Source organism: Artemia franciscana, chromosome 16 (genome assembly GCF_032884065.1).
Source record: "Artemia franciscana chromosome 16, ASM3288406v1, whole genome shotgun sequence".
Lineage (NCBI taxonomy): Eukaryota > Metazoa > Arthropoda > Branchiopoda > Anostraca > Artemiidae > Artemia > Artemia franciscana.
In genome coordinates, this window is record NC_088878.1 from 16,232,672 (window position 1) to 16,250,271 (window position 17,600).

At 33.5% G+C, this 17,600-nt stretch overlaps 2 protein-coding genes across 3 annotated transcripts in view; both read right to left on the minus strand.

The window, feature by feature from the left end:
• The window catches only part of LOC136037136 (aspartate--tRNA ligase, mitochondrial-like), a 52,751-nt gene extending 45,548 nt beyond the window's left edge, over positions 1-7,203 (minus strand). The window contains exons 1-2 of one of the 2 annotated variants that reach the window (XM_065719631.1): positions 7,088-7,203; positions 1,179-1,381 (exon numbers count right to left, since the gene is read on the minus strand). In XM_065719631.1, coding sequence (XP_065575703.1) covers positions 1,179-1,381; positions 7,088-7,091 — 207 coding nt within the window. In that variant the 5' untranslated portion in view covers positions 7,092-7,203. The remainder of the gene's footprint in view (positions 1-1,178; positions 1,382-7,087) is intronic. The other variant, XM_065719632.1, reaches the window with a different exon arrangement.
• A 5,508-nt stretch (positions 7,204-12,711) lies between these two features.
• Positions 12,712-17,600, minus strand: part of LOC136037134 (ATP synthase subunit s, mitochondrial-like) — a 25,819-nt gene continuing 20,930 nt past the window's right edge. Inside the window, exons 3-4 of the mRNA XM_065719629.1 lie at positions 17,149-17,311; positions 12,712-13,986 (exon numbers count right to left, since the gene is read on the minus strand). Coding sequence (XP_065575701.1) covers positions 13,866-13,986; positions 17,149-17,311 — 284 coding nt within the window. The 3' untranslated portion in view covers positions 12,712-13,865. The remainder of the gene's footprint in view (positions 13,987-17,148; positions 17,312-17,600) is intronic.

The following is a 17,600-nucleotide window of genomic DNA, read 5'->3' on the forward strand; positions in this document are numbered from 1 at the left end:
TTATAAGATACCATAACATAGGGGCAAAGAACCTGGAAAGTGCCTTTAGGAGTTGAGAGCTCCTTTAATGAATTTATCATCATAATTACAAGACCAAAAACCAAGATTCTTAGAGTATTTGAAACGGTGTCTCATTCGTATTTTGGCACTTCTCCTGGTAAAATTTACTTGACAGGAGAAGGTCCTGTGGTTCAATACAGATAATTCGCCGATCACCTGAAGAGAAGTATATGCAGGTAGGTATGTGTGTAGCATACAGTATGGTGAGGAGGAGGTAAGAGCCAGAGAGAATTTCCTAATATTGGTGTAAGAACTTTACATCTTGAGGCGAAAGTTAACATGTGTCCAATGGCATATGTATGAGGAAGAAAGCACAGCTTTAGAGGCATCACGCCCCTTTAGGGTCAAACATAGTCTGACCCTCCCCCGCCAATAAAGATTTGGACTGTATGTACCCATATGTACGATATGTGAACTTGGCAAAAAATATTTTCCCCATAAAGGCTAGCAGGGGATTCATGAACACGAACACAAGGCTGGGAGCACAACTAGGGGGCAATCTTACAAATTCCCTTTCTCTTGCAGCAGGACCAGTCATTTCCGCCTTAGCTGGAATCTAAAAGTCGGATGCTAGATGGGAGAAGTAGTAGCTAGTTATTCACTAGCAGCTTAACTTTGAAACTTCCACCAAAAATAACCAACTTAAATATGCATGAAGCCTCAAAAATGCTACTGAAATCAAGTTTGGACTATATTCTGAGATCTTTTAACTGTGTTTAGAATCGGCCTGTGTGAAAAACAGCAGATATATTTGCATATGCTTTACAAGTACACGTTTAAATGTGAACGTTGAAAATTATAACGTGTTGTTACTCCTCCAAAATGTCAATTTTTAATGGAACTCTGTTTTTATTTTCATGCTAAGCACATGAAACATTCACAAGCCTCCAATAAAATCAGTTTCATAAGGATAAATATCCTAATATATCATTGAGAACATAGCCATCATTTGTAGGGAGCTAATTGGATTTTTCCAATGTATGTTTGGTCAAAATGTTTATAATTTTTGGCCAAAATCTCCGGATTCTGTGATATTGCTAAGTATTTTCCAAAGACATTCTAAGCAAAAGAAGGCAGCGGTTGCTATTGGATTACCCATTATAAACTGTTATACTTACCTCTCCAGGGATTGTAATCTGTGTCATCCCATAAGCATCTCTAATAAGAAGAAATTTCCCTCTGAACGTATGTAACCATCCTTTTAAGCATACTTTTTCACCAACACTGTCTAAACCTAATTCACCACATGTATTTGTTCTTGTAGTGAAACTATTTAAGCTGCTTATACGACGAACAACAGCAAAGAATTTGCACTCAAACCCTTAAAAATGTAAATTAAGTTAACGACAGTAATGGAACATATATCAAGGAGTATTCAGACCAAATGTGAGGGAAGACAGTTCTTTTTTTCCCTCACATTTTCATCTAGGATGCTTAAATTGTCAGCATAATCTAAGTTCAGGAGATTTTTTCCTCCCCATTTGATTCTGTGGTTTCCCATTGCCTTTCCTGTGCTTTTTAAGACAAAATCCATCCAAATGATCCATATAAAGGGGCAATAAAACACAAATATGCTTAACTTTTGATTTAATACAAAACCAGCTGCTGACCTCATTACCTGCCTTAACCACAGGAATGTTATTCTCATACATAGCACTAATCGCTTTAATGTCATTGTATGGTATACCATACAAGGACAAAACTATGCTAAAGCTTTTCTATCAACAGAATCAAATGCTTACTCAAAATTGGTGAGGACTGAAGGTGTTTGATAACTCAGGCATGTCTCAATTATTAGCCTAATTGTAAAAATTTGGTTGACACATCCTCTACCTTTTCTAAAACCACACTGTTCTTCTCTTAAAACTTTCTCTACAGCATCTCTCAGTCTAAATAGTATCATATTACTAAGTAATTTGCAAACTACAAACACCAGACTAATGCCTTGATAATTACCCCAGTCACTCTTATCCCCTTTTTTATATAGTGGTTTAGTTAAGGTTTTACTAAAATCGTTAGGTACTTCCCCTTTTTCAAAAATAATATTCATAATCTTTGGTAACTTATTTCTAACCTCAGAGCCACCATATTAAGTAACTCATTTACCATACTATCAGCACCTGGAGCCTTTGTGTTTTTTAGGCACCATCAAGAACTTCACAAATTGTTTTCCTAAAGTTAGTCTATCAATCTTCCACATTGTCAAATTTTAAACTCTCCAATTTAGTATTCATCCACTCTTGGAAAGCTTCTCCCAAATTCTCATACTGGAGTCAACCAACATCATAACTTTCTGGTAGGTAGTTACCCTTCCAAAATTTCAGGTTTGAATTTACCCTATACACTACCAGATGGTGTTCTTTACTCTGAACATCAATAGCAGCACTCCTACATACCCTAGTATATTGTATTGATTCTGCCAATCTTTTGTTTACAATAACATAATCAATAAGGTTTAGAATAGAAAATTATTTTAAAAATTTCTATCACAGCATGTAGCACTATATAGCATAGGGTATGTAGCACTCCTATATAAGCTAGCATCTTGTATTGATTCTGCCAGTCTTTTGTTTACAATGACATAATCAATAAGGTTTAGAATAGAAAATTATTTTAAAAATTTCTATCACAGCATGGTTACCAAATTTGATATATATATATATATATATATATATATATATATATATATATATATATATATATATATATATATATATATATATATATATATATATATATATATATATATATATATATATATAATCAAAAGAGCTTGATGTTCATGTCAAAAAATTCATTGGATAAAATACATTAAAAAAAAGAAAAAAAAGAGTCAACACTTAGTTAAAAAGTCAAAAATAAATAGATGACAATAAAATTAATGAAAAAACATAAAAAAATATGGCGAGTCAAAACTTAGTTAAGAAGTCAATTAAAAAATAAAAAGATGACAATAAAATTAATGACTAATTTTCCTGGCTATTAAATAACTCAACAAAACTCTTACAATATCTTTCATGTTTAGTGAGGATGGGAGTCAGTTTGGGGATTTTAAACGGGACAGTCTGATGCAGGCAGGAAGGTAGGGTTTGGGGATGATGGAGCATAATTGAGGAACAGACAGGGTCTTGGTACCAGAATGAAGGCATATGAGGTTTCTTCACTCAGCCAATATGGTGAGCTTGAACTTACCAAGTAGATTATGATATGGAACCTTCCCTTCACCATTTATGATTCTAAGTGCTTGTTTTTGGACATTTTCAATCTTATAAATATGCAAACATCAAGGTATGCCGTCTTACTATCCCATGAATACCTTGTTAACTTATGGATCATTTTATGACCAAACACCACATTGGTTACAACTAGATTGTAATACCTACAAAATTGCAACAGTCTATAGCTATTACTGTTTTCTTTTTTATACACCAAATTGACCAAGGTTAGGATACCATCTATCCCTATTTATACCCAGCTAGCCATTAAAATCTCCTAATAAAAAACACTATATTTCTACCCTGGACCCTGTCTATTTGCTCCTGTAACTGCAATTAAAATTCATCTGAGTCACTAGTATCTCCATCAGTTGGTTCAACAGGGGCATATACTACTATAACTGATACACTAAACTTTTTAATCATATAATGAGTGATTAGTATGAAGGTGACAATTTGACAGAACATTGAGGGGGAAATTGAGCTAAATAAACATAGACTATGTGCATGCTGATAGTCAAAGAGCATATATCAAAAATGCATTTGGGTATTAGTTGGAACTTTCAGGGAATACTTAAAGGGGAAGATCAATTGACAAAAGGTAATATATCCATGTCACTGCTAATGCTACTACCACTTCTACTTTTACTAATAACACTACTGCAACTAAACTACTCAAACAACTACTTCAGTTGGACAACTTGTAAGGCTTAGAATATTAAGATTAAAATGGCATCAAAAGGGGGTCAAAAGTGCACATCAGTAATATTTTTGGAACAGTTTACATTGTCAAGGTGAAACTTCCAGGGCATCATAAAAGGAATGTTCAACTGACTAAAAGGCAAGATGTACATGATGACACCATGTGCACTTATATTGTCAAAAGAGGGTATCTTAAAAATTGATTTGTGTACTAAGTTGGAACTCTCAGAGAATGCTTCCAGAGGATGATCAATTGACCAAAAGGCAATATGTGCACACTATTTCTAATACTACTACCACTGCTAAATTTAATTGTTCTACCACTACTATTACTATTGCTCCAACTACTACTTCTATTGCAACTAATGGTAAGGCTAAGAGCATTAAGATGAAAATTTCAAGAAGTATATGATACACAGGTTATCAAAAGGACAAATCAATAATGTGATAGCATGGCTAATTGTTTTAAGTTGAGTACCAATACTACTACTGTGACTACTATTACAACTATACCCAGGGAATAAGCTCCAGAATTTTTATTGGGGGGGGGCGGCAAAAGGAAATTAAAAGTTCTAGTGTGCTTATTAATAGTCAAAAGTGACTTGAGGGCAATCAGCCTTCCTCTTTAGTCCAGCCAAAAAATTTTCAAACACTTCCAATGAAAAGTATAATAAAGCTATTTTGTTCAGCATAGCTGATGAGTCTAGTTACTATATTTCTAGAATTATTGGGCTGGTCAACCCCCCACATGCTATTTCCCCATTATGCTTAAAAACTAAAAGTTCCTTTAAAATTAAACCAAAATGCATTGAGTGGATGCTGGTTCCCAATAAGACATCTCAGCAATGTCCCAAGAATGAATGAGGCTATTAAGCTCAAACTTTCAGGGTTACTTCTATTACTTCTTCTGCTCTTAAAATTTAACTAAATCAAAAGAGTTGTAAGTGTATCCAAGCTAATAGAATTCTTTAGGAATAGTATTAAGTTTGCTTTTCAGGTAAACAAGAAAAGGTAAAAACCTAAATTAAACAAGACTATTTGTGTCAAAATTTTCAAAAAGGTGAATGTTGATGAAAATTATTGAAATAATTTTTCCCAGTATACAAATAGCAGGCCAAACTACAAATTCTTAAAGAAAAAATCAAAAGGATTTAAACTATTATTTTTTTTTCCCTGAAAATGACTCTATCAATACAAAACAAACAGAAATTAATTAAAAAAAGTTCCACAAAATAAATTTTTCAAAAAAAGTAAAGAACTCCATTAAACCAAGAATGAACAAAATAAAATCAAATGATCTACTAAGTGTAATAATAACAAAGATCAGCATTAATAAATAAATCAAACCCAAAAGGAACAGAAATTATAATTATTTTGCATTTTACTGAGAAGAAAAATACAAATGAATGTGCAATGTCAGTTCAATATACATATGCTGATATTTAATCCTTAAAATCTTAATAATTTTTTACTTATTAAAGTTATTATTGACTAATTAAAGAGAAGGCATAGGGGTTATGAGCCCTAGTCATGTTAATTTTTGCTTGTTTTGAGTTTGGCTTGGTTATATATTGCAGTTTCTGTTCATTTTGGGTTTCATTTATTTGTTGATAGTGACCTATGGTAGTTTTACACTTGGTAGATTATTTGATTCTATTTTTGACTCTATGGTTTTATGAAGTTCTCTACTTTTCTCTGAAAAACTTATTTTCCCTTCCCCTTTCCATGGAAACCTGCCCATACAAATATTTCTCCATGAAAAATTCCTCATGCCTAAAATCCCTGCACATCAGAAAATTCTATGCTTGCTGAAAATTATCCCAGGAAAATTTCTTTTGGACAACTTTTTCTAGAAGATTTTCTTTGTTTTCATTTGAAAAAATTTTTCCTTTTGGTTAATTTCAGATTGTTTTTTAAATCAAACCAGAAACCCTTACCATCTCATAAAATTTTTCTTAGAAAACCTCTGCTGCTCTCCCACCCCAAATCCAAAGTTTTCCTCAACATAAAATTCCCCATGGAGAATTTTTCCCATGGAAAAAATCCCCCTCCCTCATGGAAATATCATTCCAGGTGGTTCTAACCTAGCAGAAAATTTCTCCTAAACAGTTCCCTTAGAAAATCTCCAAGAGAAAGCATGATAAATAAAAGTTACAAATATAAATTCTGATAAGTTTCTACCAAGTAGTTGGGGGGGGGGGATATTTGAGACAGGAAGGTTTTTTGGTAAATTTATGACAGTTCATATTGTTGACTTACCCTTAAAGTGAATATACTACTTGATGCCTTTTTTTATGCTCTTTACAAATATAAAAATTGCTTCTATTGCAAATTCAAATTTAAGCACTTTTTGACCAAACCTAAACTAACCTTATTAAAAATAATTTTAGCACTGAGAAAATATAGCATTATTTTTCTAAAAACAACCAAGAAAAGATGGTGCTGAATAGATGTAGGATTATTTTGTCAGAACACAACCAATAACTTGTACTTCCATTGAAAATTTGTCATTCTTAGAGCTCAAAAAGTGCTTAAATTTGAATCTGCCATGGAAATAATTATTATATTCATAAAAAGCATAAAAAAGGCATTAAGTGGTATGTTCACTTTATTAGTAAGTCAATAATATGAACTGTCATAATTTTACCAGTTTTTTGAATTAACAATATTATGCATCAATCAAAAGTAGCCAAGGGGAAACCAATTGTTAGTTGAAAAAAACATCTTTTAATATACAGCATATGTAGTAAACAGATACCATTGTTTCCCATCAAATACATTCAAATTTTTCTTTAAACAAAAATTACAATATTGACAGTTGCAGGGGGAGGGGGGGATCTACATTTGCCTTCTTTCCCCTGATGAAAAACCTTGATCCAGCTCTGCTTACTACCATAGACTGAATTTGTCCATATCCTAATCAGAAATATCTAGTCTATTCATTTAAAATTAGTCAGTGAATAATTCAGAATTATTTGCTCTAATTAGCTATTACAGTAAACAATATTCCAAAATAGCACTTTGAGTGGTATGTTCATCCTTCAGATAGCAAGCTAATCAATAAATGATAAATTTAGCTCCTATTTCAGTAAGGTTAAAAAAGAAATTACTCATTTCTGACTATTTTTCTTGGCTATATCTCTAGTTTCTAGATTTTAAAACATTTTCAACGTTTTGGATTTTCGAAATATTTTGCTCGGATTTTTTTTAGTTCCGATAAAACTTGCCGATGTTAATTGGGCCTCGAGTTTGGGAATTTGAAAAAATATTCAAGCCCAAAAACATGAGAAAAGGTGAAATAATATGAAGATCGAAAAGTGATATTTTACAGAACACTCTCCTAAAATAGGAATTGAAATGACTTTTAATACAAAAAACTACAAATCACAAAAAACACCACAAAGTTTGGCTCAATAGATTAAATTTCCGTGGATTCTGTCAGGTCCTTCCTAATAAAGACCATTTGACTTTTCACTATACTCCTACAAAACTTTTTCGGTAATCCAATACTGTGCAGCCTTTAATAATTTTGTATGTGCCTCCTACAGTATAGCCCTTCATTTTGTATATGTATCAGTTTACCAACGGATGCGGCATAATGTAAATGTATGACCTCTGAAACTGACAGGGTTCTATTTATTTAGTTTCTCGATAGGTGTAAACTGATTGGATATATCAGAGTTTTTTTTTTATTCCATTTTACCATTGTTTGCTTAAAAATCTATGGTATGAACCAAATATTAACGCTTGGCTATGGCAAGACCTAAAACTTGCCTTGTCATTTATTCTGTAACGATTGGTCATCTAAAAATTTTCACTGAACAGTATTTTGACATTTCAATATTTTGCATGATTCAAGGCTTAATTAATTATAAAATGCCCATTATTTTATTAAAATGTAACTTAAAATGAGAGAGTTCGTCATTTTCATCATTAGGTAACCCTTAATCATCGTTTTACACGTATATGTCTTGGAATGGTGGGGTAGTTGCCTCATAAACCAATAAGTTATACTAAAAGATAGGAGCAATTAAGATAATGGTAAAAAAAACAAAGATAAAGAGCCTAATCAAAGCCATTTAATACAACTAGGTTAAATTAGCAGATTAAAAGATAGCCTTTATAGCTAGACAAATTTTGGAGATTTTCTCATACATTTTTAAGATTAATTTAAAACACTTTTTACATAAAAAATATTTTTCAAAGAAACGTAAAGAGTTCTTTAAATTACCAAAAATGAGCAGAGATAAAATCAAAAATCCTCCAAGTGTAAAACTACCACATATCACAATAGATAAATAAATGAAACCCAAAACGAACAGAAATTAAAATAAATAACCAAGTCAAACCCAAAACAAGCAAAAATTTACATGAGTAGGACTGACAAACCCCTTCCCTTCCTAAGGCTAGAACATAATCTGCACTTTACTGAAAAAAAAAACATCTTAAATGTTTTAAATTTTTATCTTTAATAAATAAAAAATAATTGAAACTTTAAGGAAAGAAATTCAACAGTGGTGTCGTTTATGGGGGGCAAGGGGGACATTCACCCCCTGATAATTTGGAGAAAAATATTAAGTAACTTTAGCACTGTTGAACGTCTCAAGTTTCAACTTTGTTCTTTACTTTGAGCAGATGATTTTTTTTTTTAATGATCGATCCTCGTTTTTAATATATAAAAAACGTCCATTGCACTTTCTAATATGTTCAACGTTAATATTTAAAAAAAATATAGCGGCTTTGAAACCTTATCATCAAGTAAATAGGTGAGCCTAATTAATGGCAAAACTTTGAAATGACTATGCTTCGTGTTTCGCCTCGTTGGCTCAAGTCAAATTTTTCGTCCTGATTGTAAAAGTTTTTTACTTCCTAAAATTTATCAGTTCAAGATAAGATTTTCTTGTTTTAAAACTTTCATAAATGGTTATGAATACACCCTTTACATCTGCGAACAGGACAGAAATGGAATCACTGGAAAACAAGAAATCCTTAAAAATAAGAAATTTTTTCATTTAAATAAAAGAAAGAGAAATCATCGAAAAAGAAAATAAGCCATAATATTTTTTTGCAATAATTTTGGGGTTGGTTGCCCTCCAATAATTTTCGACTAAAAAGGCCACTAGAACCTGCAATTTCAATCGAATGAGCCTCTTTCGAATTTTCTACGACAATTCCCTCTATACGAAGTGCCCAAGCCTAGAAAAAAAAATTATACATTGTACCCACATCACTCTATACTTATGCAAAAACTTCAGATAAAATGTGGAAGAACAGGTTTATTCATTCGGTAGTTGATTGCAAATATCTTCCTTTAACTAGCAATGATTCAAAATTAGGCATGCATTTGCGTTCCGGTGTTTTAACTGAGTAATTTTTTTTGTAACAATTTCTTTTAGTTAAGGGCTATACCACGCCGATATTGCACATTCTTGTTAGTCCCTGGACGTCAGCCAACGCCAGGTCAGGTATGTACTTGGATAGGCAAGGTTGAGCTCTGAGACCACCGTATGCTGTCGGCACTTTTTTGTTATTGTGATTCCCTTTTTTCTATAATTCTAGTAAAAGTAGCCTGGTTTCAAATCTGGCCTCGAATACGGGTTGTTCTCATAAAACATTTTTCGGCTCTATCGGATTTAAAACATTCTGGCTAAGGATCTAGCACTGGTGTTACCCAAAGTTAGGCGTACTTTTAACAGCATAATTAAGAGGGTATCATAGACTTTATACTGACCTGAGAGGTATTCAACCTCGAAATGTCTCTAAATGGCAACTATGTTGCCTGTGAAAAAAAAGGGTAGGCAAGGTACTAGAGGGTAGCTAACCAGGTTCAATTCCAACATAGTGAAACCCCAGTCTAAGGCCATACCCACAGATATTCTTTGCAGCATTGATATTTCTTTAATTTACTCTGTTAATTAAGTAACGTTGATGTTGAGGTGAAAGATGCATTACAGTTCGTGGATCAGTTTTTGAACCTAGAAAAAGCAAATAAGCTACACAAATCCGAGCAGAGATGGGACATGAAGGGACGAGCACCCTATCTAGGAGAGAGAGGTGACAAAAAGCCAAGTAAGCTATTTTTTGAGGGTTGTAGACATGAAAAAGGAAAGTACTACACACTATTGATAAAAAAATCAGTTATGCATACTTTTTTTTTGTTATCGAGCCTGTTATTCTTATTGATTACTACTTAGAAGTTGTTTTGCTTGTACAGACTGATAAACGGCAAAATAAAATGAGCCTTTAAAAGTATTTACAACATGCTTCAAATATATGGGATTAATTTGTTTGTAGATAGTAGCAGGAAAAACTGCTATATTTTTTTTAGGTAAAGCTTCTGGCTCCTACCTCATAAACTACTTCCTCTACTACTAAAAACTCACTACAGCACCAAGCCACCTGAAGCCAACAAAGCTATCACCCTTCCTGGAAGTACTATTTCTCTTAATCTTTTCTTGCGACATCCTCCCACCCCAACCTAGGAAGACCTGCTTTCTGTTTAACCCTAAACGATTGGCCCAAAAGAACAATCTCTCATCCGCAGAACGTGCCCTCCATCTCAACCTTTCTCTCATTCTAGCCCTAGAAAGAGGAATTGAACCACACTTTTCTTACAGCTTACTGTACGAGATACGGTCAGTCAGTGGAGTACCCAAAACAATCCAAAGGCGATTTCTTTCTAAAACATCTAGGAAATTTCCCTCTGTTTTTCAGATCACCCATGTTTTAGAGCCATATTTGACCATATTCTTCCTTCTTCTTCTTATTCAGCAGACGGGCTTTTCAGTTGATACTATTTAGCCCTTTTCCTTTTGGCTCACTCTGTGAGATCGACAGAGCTATGGAGCTGGTTTGTCTTGTATGATTTGTATCTGCTCAGATTTCTTGAAGTATATCTTTTGATACCAGCAGTTGAATTATAAGAGAGTATATATTGATCTCTGTGCTCTGCAGGAGAGTATGGTCAGCAAGACTCTTGGCTGTTGGTGGAATTTTGTGGTGTTTGAAGCATTCTAACATTTTACGTCGCAGGGTATACTGTGCAGACGTCAGCATATTACATTCAAATAGGCAGTGATCTATTGTTTCATTCTTAAGATTACATGACCTGCAAAGGGGGGACGAGGGAACTTCGCCACTTGAATTAGGAATCTGATATGAAAATGCCTGAAAATTTAGCCCATTTGAACCTGACCGAATCCTATGATAAATCTTGGAAAGGTGCTTACTTGGGAAAGGTGATGGGGTAGGATTCTTATTAATTATCAGTACCTCTGTAAATCTCCAGCGGTAAATATCTCTAATGGGGATTGGTCTCCCACTTGGCTGGTCAATATTTAAAGCATTTTTGGCTATTTCATCTGCCTTATGGTTACCTATTATACCTGAGTGGCTTGGAATATACTGTATATGAGTTAAAATACCTTTTGTAGCAAAAATATCAATAATCCTAAGACAAAGAAATGTGTCAATATCCATCTTATTTTGAGAAGCTGACGAAAGAAGCTCTAGGCTTGACAAAGAATCAGAATATATTATAATATTTTTAATATTAACTTTCATATATTCATTAACCATGAGGAAATCTAGTGCCATGATTATGGCGTTTAGCTCGGCAGACATTACAGATGAATTATCTTGTAATCTCTCTCCTAAAGCGATATTATGGGTTGGGAAGAAAGCTCCGCTTGCCACTTTCTCATTCATTTTGGACCCATCTACAAAAATTTGGAAATAATTTTTATAAGCAACATTATTTAGTTCGGCAAATTTTTTCTGAATAAAAGAAATGGGGGTAAGTTCTTTGGTCCACTTTGAGAAGTCAGTCTTTATTATGGGGGTTGACCAACTCCAAGGGGGGGTTTGGGGGAATGTGGGTGCAATAGATTTTACTGGCACTGGGAACTTCTTCTGGATATTTGCATATTCATTTGCAACGCCTCTAAACATAGATGGATTTCTTAACCAGTTATGCAGGGTATGAGAATCATTGGCTTCAATTTTGTAATTTTGCAATTTTTGCATATTCATTTGCAACGCCTCTAAACATAGATGGATTTCTTAACCAGTTATGCAGGGTATGAGAATCATTGGCTTCAATTTTGTATATTCTAATCTTGGTTTGCAGACTTATCTTCCTATTCTTCCAATTATTTTTCAACTGTGAAAAAACGCTCTGAGTCTCGGCTATTCTACTTTTAACATCTTCACTACTCCCACCGTCTTTACAAATAATACTACCAAAGTAAGTGAAGCTGTCCAATTGATCGATCTTTTCGTTACCCAGCGTCACCTTTTCATCTTCACTTATTCCTAGCCTTAGCAACTTATCTTTAACATTAATTGTCAAACATATTCTAGCACCCTGAACTCGCAAAACCTGTAAGAGTTCATTCATTTTGCTCACACTTTCATATAGGAAGCTTAAATCATCAGCATAATCTAAGCCCAGGAAAGTTTTACTTCCCCATTTGACTCTGTGTTCTTCAATTGCCTTTCCTGTTCTCTTTAAGACAAAGTCCATCAAATGGGGACAGAGAACAGTTCAGCTTAACTCCTGATTCAATATGAAATCAACAACTAACCTTATTTCCTACCTGAACCGCAGTAGTGTTGTTCTCGTACATAGAATCAACCACTTTAATTTATTTTTCTTGTATACCATTCAGGGGTAAGACCCTTGCTAAAACTCATATATCGGCTGAATCAAATTGCTTACCCATAGTCTATGAAACTGAGGACTAAAAGTGTTTAATGACTCAGAGTTTTCTCAATTATTGATCTAAGAGTGAAAATTTGGTTTCCACACATCTTATACCCTTCCTAAAACCGAATTGTTCTTCTTTTAAAACTATTTGTACAGCATCTCTAACTATAAAAAGTATCATCATACATAGTAATTTGCTACCTACAGAGACCAGGCTAATGCCTCTATAATCACCACACACACTCTAATCACCATTCTCAAACAGTGGTTAAATTAGAGTTTTCCTAAAGTCGCTAGGTGCTTCTCCTTTTTCAAGTCATATTCATAATCTTCAGTAACTTATTTCTAACCTCATAACCACCATATTTAAAAAAATTCATTCACCACACTATCAGCACCTGGGGACTTAGCATTTTTTAATCCTTTTAGTACTGTCACTAATTCTTCATCACAGAACTTATCTTCCTTCACATCCAAGATACCACAAAACTTTTTCACTTTCCTGTACATCTTTTCCTGTAACTCTATACCGGTTTAGCACATTCTTAAAATGTTCTGCCCATGTTTCTTTAATTCTCCTCTTATCACTATTTGTGGCTCCATTACTATATTTAATTAGGACAAGTTCAGATTGACTACCCCCTCTCAATTTATTATCATACCAGTACAATATTTTACTATTATGCCGTCTAGGTGCATCTTCCAGATCCCCGACAATTTTATCCATGGCCTGAACTTCACACCTCCTTAGTTCATATTTTAATGCTTTCTCCACTTTCTTTACATTCCACTTATTTTCACATGATCTATCACTCAGATATTTCTTGTACAAGCCACTTCTCTTCTCTATTAAACATAAAACATTTTCGCTAATATTCTTAGCTGCGTTCATAACTTTCTTCCTTAAAACACCATCAACAACTTCACATATTCTTTTCATAAAATTATTCCATTCATTTCTACATTGTCAAATTTTAAACCCTCCAATTTAGTTTTCAAGTATTCCTGGAAAGTTTCTATCAAATTTTCATTCTGGAGTCTACCAACGTCATACTTAATATACTCCTGAATCGTTATTCAGTTAATGAGCAAAGATAATATTATACTAGACATTTTACAAAAAAAGCTAATTTTAACACACATCAGGTACTTCTGAAGAAAGAAAATAAGACCAAATTTGATTAGAAATCTTCGCCATTAAATTTGATCTGACAGTCCTTGAGAGCTTCGCGTAACTGTCTTAGTGTCTTCTCCTTTTCCACGACGCCAGGCAAACCATACACCAAAAGCTTTTGAAGGCTCCTATAATTTACGAGAATTAAAAGATAAAATCAAAAGTAATAACAACGGTGAAAAATTGAAAGGTGTAGGGTAGAACAGGTGAGTAGCTTTCCCCCAAAAAGACCAGTAATAATTTTAAAGCAATATTTTGTATAAGTCTGACATTCTAGCAAGACAATCTGCCAAAACCTTTGACCTCCCTCGAAAAACTTCACCATAAGCCATTGTTAATATAAAAAGGTATATTAGCTAAAATGGTTCACACGTTTTAAGGAAAGTTTGATATAATATACAAAATCGAAAATTGTCGAAAGCTCCACCTTATTGGTTTACTGAGCTTAACTCGCCTACAATCACACGCAAAATAGATGCAACAAGTCTAGATCCTTGTCGGAAGGAGAGACCCAGATGATTTTTCTGGGGAACTGTCATAGTATAATCCTTTAGAGCTGAGTTATGGCTTTTATTCATTTGAGTATAAGCTTGTTAGTAGAACCGTTCTTAATAGTGAGACTGTGGAGGCCTAAGGCCTACACCACAAACAAAATTAGAACCACATTATCAGGGTTCTTGCCCCCCCCCCAGAAAATTTTCATCACATGCAAATTAAGCAGCCAAAGAGAAATTTAGACAAAAAAAAGGATAATTGAAATTCTATCTAGGTTATAAAATATATGCAGATTATACAGTGTAGATCAGACAGTTCATGATAACGAACTGTAAGTAAGGAGCGATTTGAGCCACTAGTAAAAAATTGGATAAAAATCAAAACATCAAATGATATGGCCATTTATGCTTCTTCTAAATACATACAACTCAGTAGCCTTAAAGTTACACATCACAGGCCATGAGCTCAGAAAATTTGCCTGAAAAATGGGGAAAACACTCCCAGAAAGGCAAATGATCGTAATGAGAATTAGACCAGTCGATTCAGCATATTAGAAAACCTAAATGAAGAGGTTTCAAGCTCATTTCTAGAAAAATGTGTCATCTCTGTGCACTTTCTTTAAACTTTATGTTGCCCTGCTATGATGATTCAATCCCCAAAACTCGAAAAACGCATTTATTTGATTAAAAACGTAAAAATAAAGTCTATAGGATATTATACACCATACAATCTGCCTATATTTTAGAGTATAAGCAGAATATTCCAGAATTCCTTCTGTTCTTCAATATTTTATTTATCACACTTTCTGTTTCGCTGCTCAATTTTGAATCTCAGGGGAACTTTCCACGGAGAGAAATTTTCCAGATTAATTTTGTTTGGTTTATTCTTGACTTGATTGTCCATTCTAATTTTTATTTGCCCAAAATTGACTCGTTCATTCAAATTTACTTCCGTCCATTTTAAGTCCCATCCCTTTTGCATTTATTTCTGCTTGGTTTGGTACTACCCTGCGCTTTAATTTTCTTCGAAACTCTTTAAGCTTGCTTTTTTTAGTGTAAAAGGCTGTATATATATATATATATATATATATATATATATATATATATATATATATATATATATATATATATATATACATATATATATATATTTAAATGCATATATAACCGACCCTAACCAAAGATAGGCCTGTATTTAAAAAAAAAAAGGGAGAAGAGCTTTTCAGCTTCTTCTTTTTTATTATTCAAATAAACATAGATAGATACATGAAAATTCTAAAATAGTAATCTATTTTTTTAACTTGCACGAATAAGCTGGTTTACAGTCCTTTCTTCTTTGACAAATGTAGCATTGCTGATTTCAGGTTTGCTTTATAGTTCAAATATGAGGGCTATCCAGCAATCAGATTACGTTTCGGAGTTAAAAGTAAACAAGGTACACGATAAAAATATACTTCTTACAGTTGAAATCTACGCTTACATACTACTTTTCAACATAGTCACGACTCAAATTTAACCACTTATCATAGCAATGAATGAGCTAGGCAATTCCTCCCTTGAAAAATTCTTCTGTTTGGGTCTTGATTTTTTGTGGGTTTCTGTTAAGATTTTTGGTACCCATCTTGCACAAAACTTATGGTAACCGAGCTTATCAGTGATGACTACGTGCAACGAACTTTGTGAATTTTGTGGAAAACTAAGCGATAGTACTGTTATTGTGAGGCTTCAGTCTCCTTGGACTTTGGGACAAAGTTGGCAGTCAGTATGCTGGGTCTTCCACTTCACTGTACATCATGAACATTTGCTCAGCCGTTTTTAAACTAATTGACGTAACGCATACCATTGACGTAATTCACCTTCACTGGGAATGTTGTCCCCATAACTTCACAAAGCTGCCGATAGATTTCTTTCCATTTATAGTTTATTTACAGACAGAAACCTTAGCACTGCACTGCACTCACCTCAAAGTTCGCGGCATTCACAAATAGGCAGATATTTCAAAATGTCACTGTAGCTCAATGGATACAACACAAACTTGTCACTAGCACGGCTAGATGTCGACTGAACGGTGAAACGCCCAGGCTCCAAGGTGGCCAAGCCAGACCTGCTCCTGAAGGGTGGATACGAAAATGTAATCTACTTTCTGGATAGCCCTTGTATAAGCTAAACGTAACACCAAGTAGGAACATAAAACAAATTTATTTTTACCTTCATACATTACAAAAGAAAAAAGTAACATATAAAGTCAAATGAGGTCTATTACACCTCATCCTACAATTAACTCTACATCTTCTTATCTGTTAAAGATAAAATTACATTATTAAGTTTATTTTCAATCTTATGAGGTAGACTAAGAAATATATGAAATTTAATTTTATAAAATCTGTTTGTTTGTTTTTTTTTTTTAAGAAAAGCTCTAATTATGAAAAAAAATCCAACTGCCCCAAATGAAAAAAAAAAAATAAAGCGCTAATTATGGAAAAAAAAAATCCAACTGCCCCGAATGAAAAAAATAAGTTTTCAGCAAAATTATACCTAATGGACAATATCTAATCAGTTATTAAAATCAGCCGAATAAGTTCTATCAAGATCTAACATTAAGGATACAAAAAGTACAAGTTTGTTGATTGGTTTTCAGCTATTTTTCACAAAGCCCCATTCAACAGCCAGTTGGCATGTTAAATCCCTAAAAGTCATCAACTGAAGCAGGATAAAAGATAGTTGAATGCTCTAGCATAATGTCAGCTTTATTACTGGTGCCACAAATCTTAGATAAATAGAGGGTTGGTTACTTACTTCAACTCTTTCAGATACAAAAGTCCAGCATCGGTTATACTACCGTTTTCTGACACCTGTAGTACTTCCAGAGTTTCTTTCACGCACTTCAGCTGGTATAAGCATGCGTCGTCCACATAAGGTGCTTTATTGAGGACGATCTTCTTCAGATGCTTTAAACCTTCTGGAACAAAAATTCACAATAAAATGTACCAATACAACAATAAAGGCCGAAGGGTAAAGAGTTTTTGAAAATATTAAGTATACAATGAACAAAGATTATCTGCACGAACGTAGGTAGACAATAAAACTAAAACTAGCAGCCAATGCACTGGTCCCTAAAAAGCATAATGAAGAGCTAGCTTGAAAAAAAGAGAAAAAATTAAATGAAAAGAATAACATTAAAAAACGACTTGGCTGCACACAAATAAGACTTCAATAATTCTTAAATTATTATTTAGTATTATTTTTTT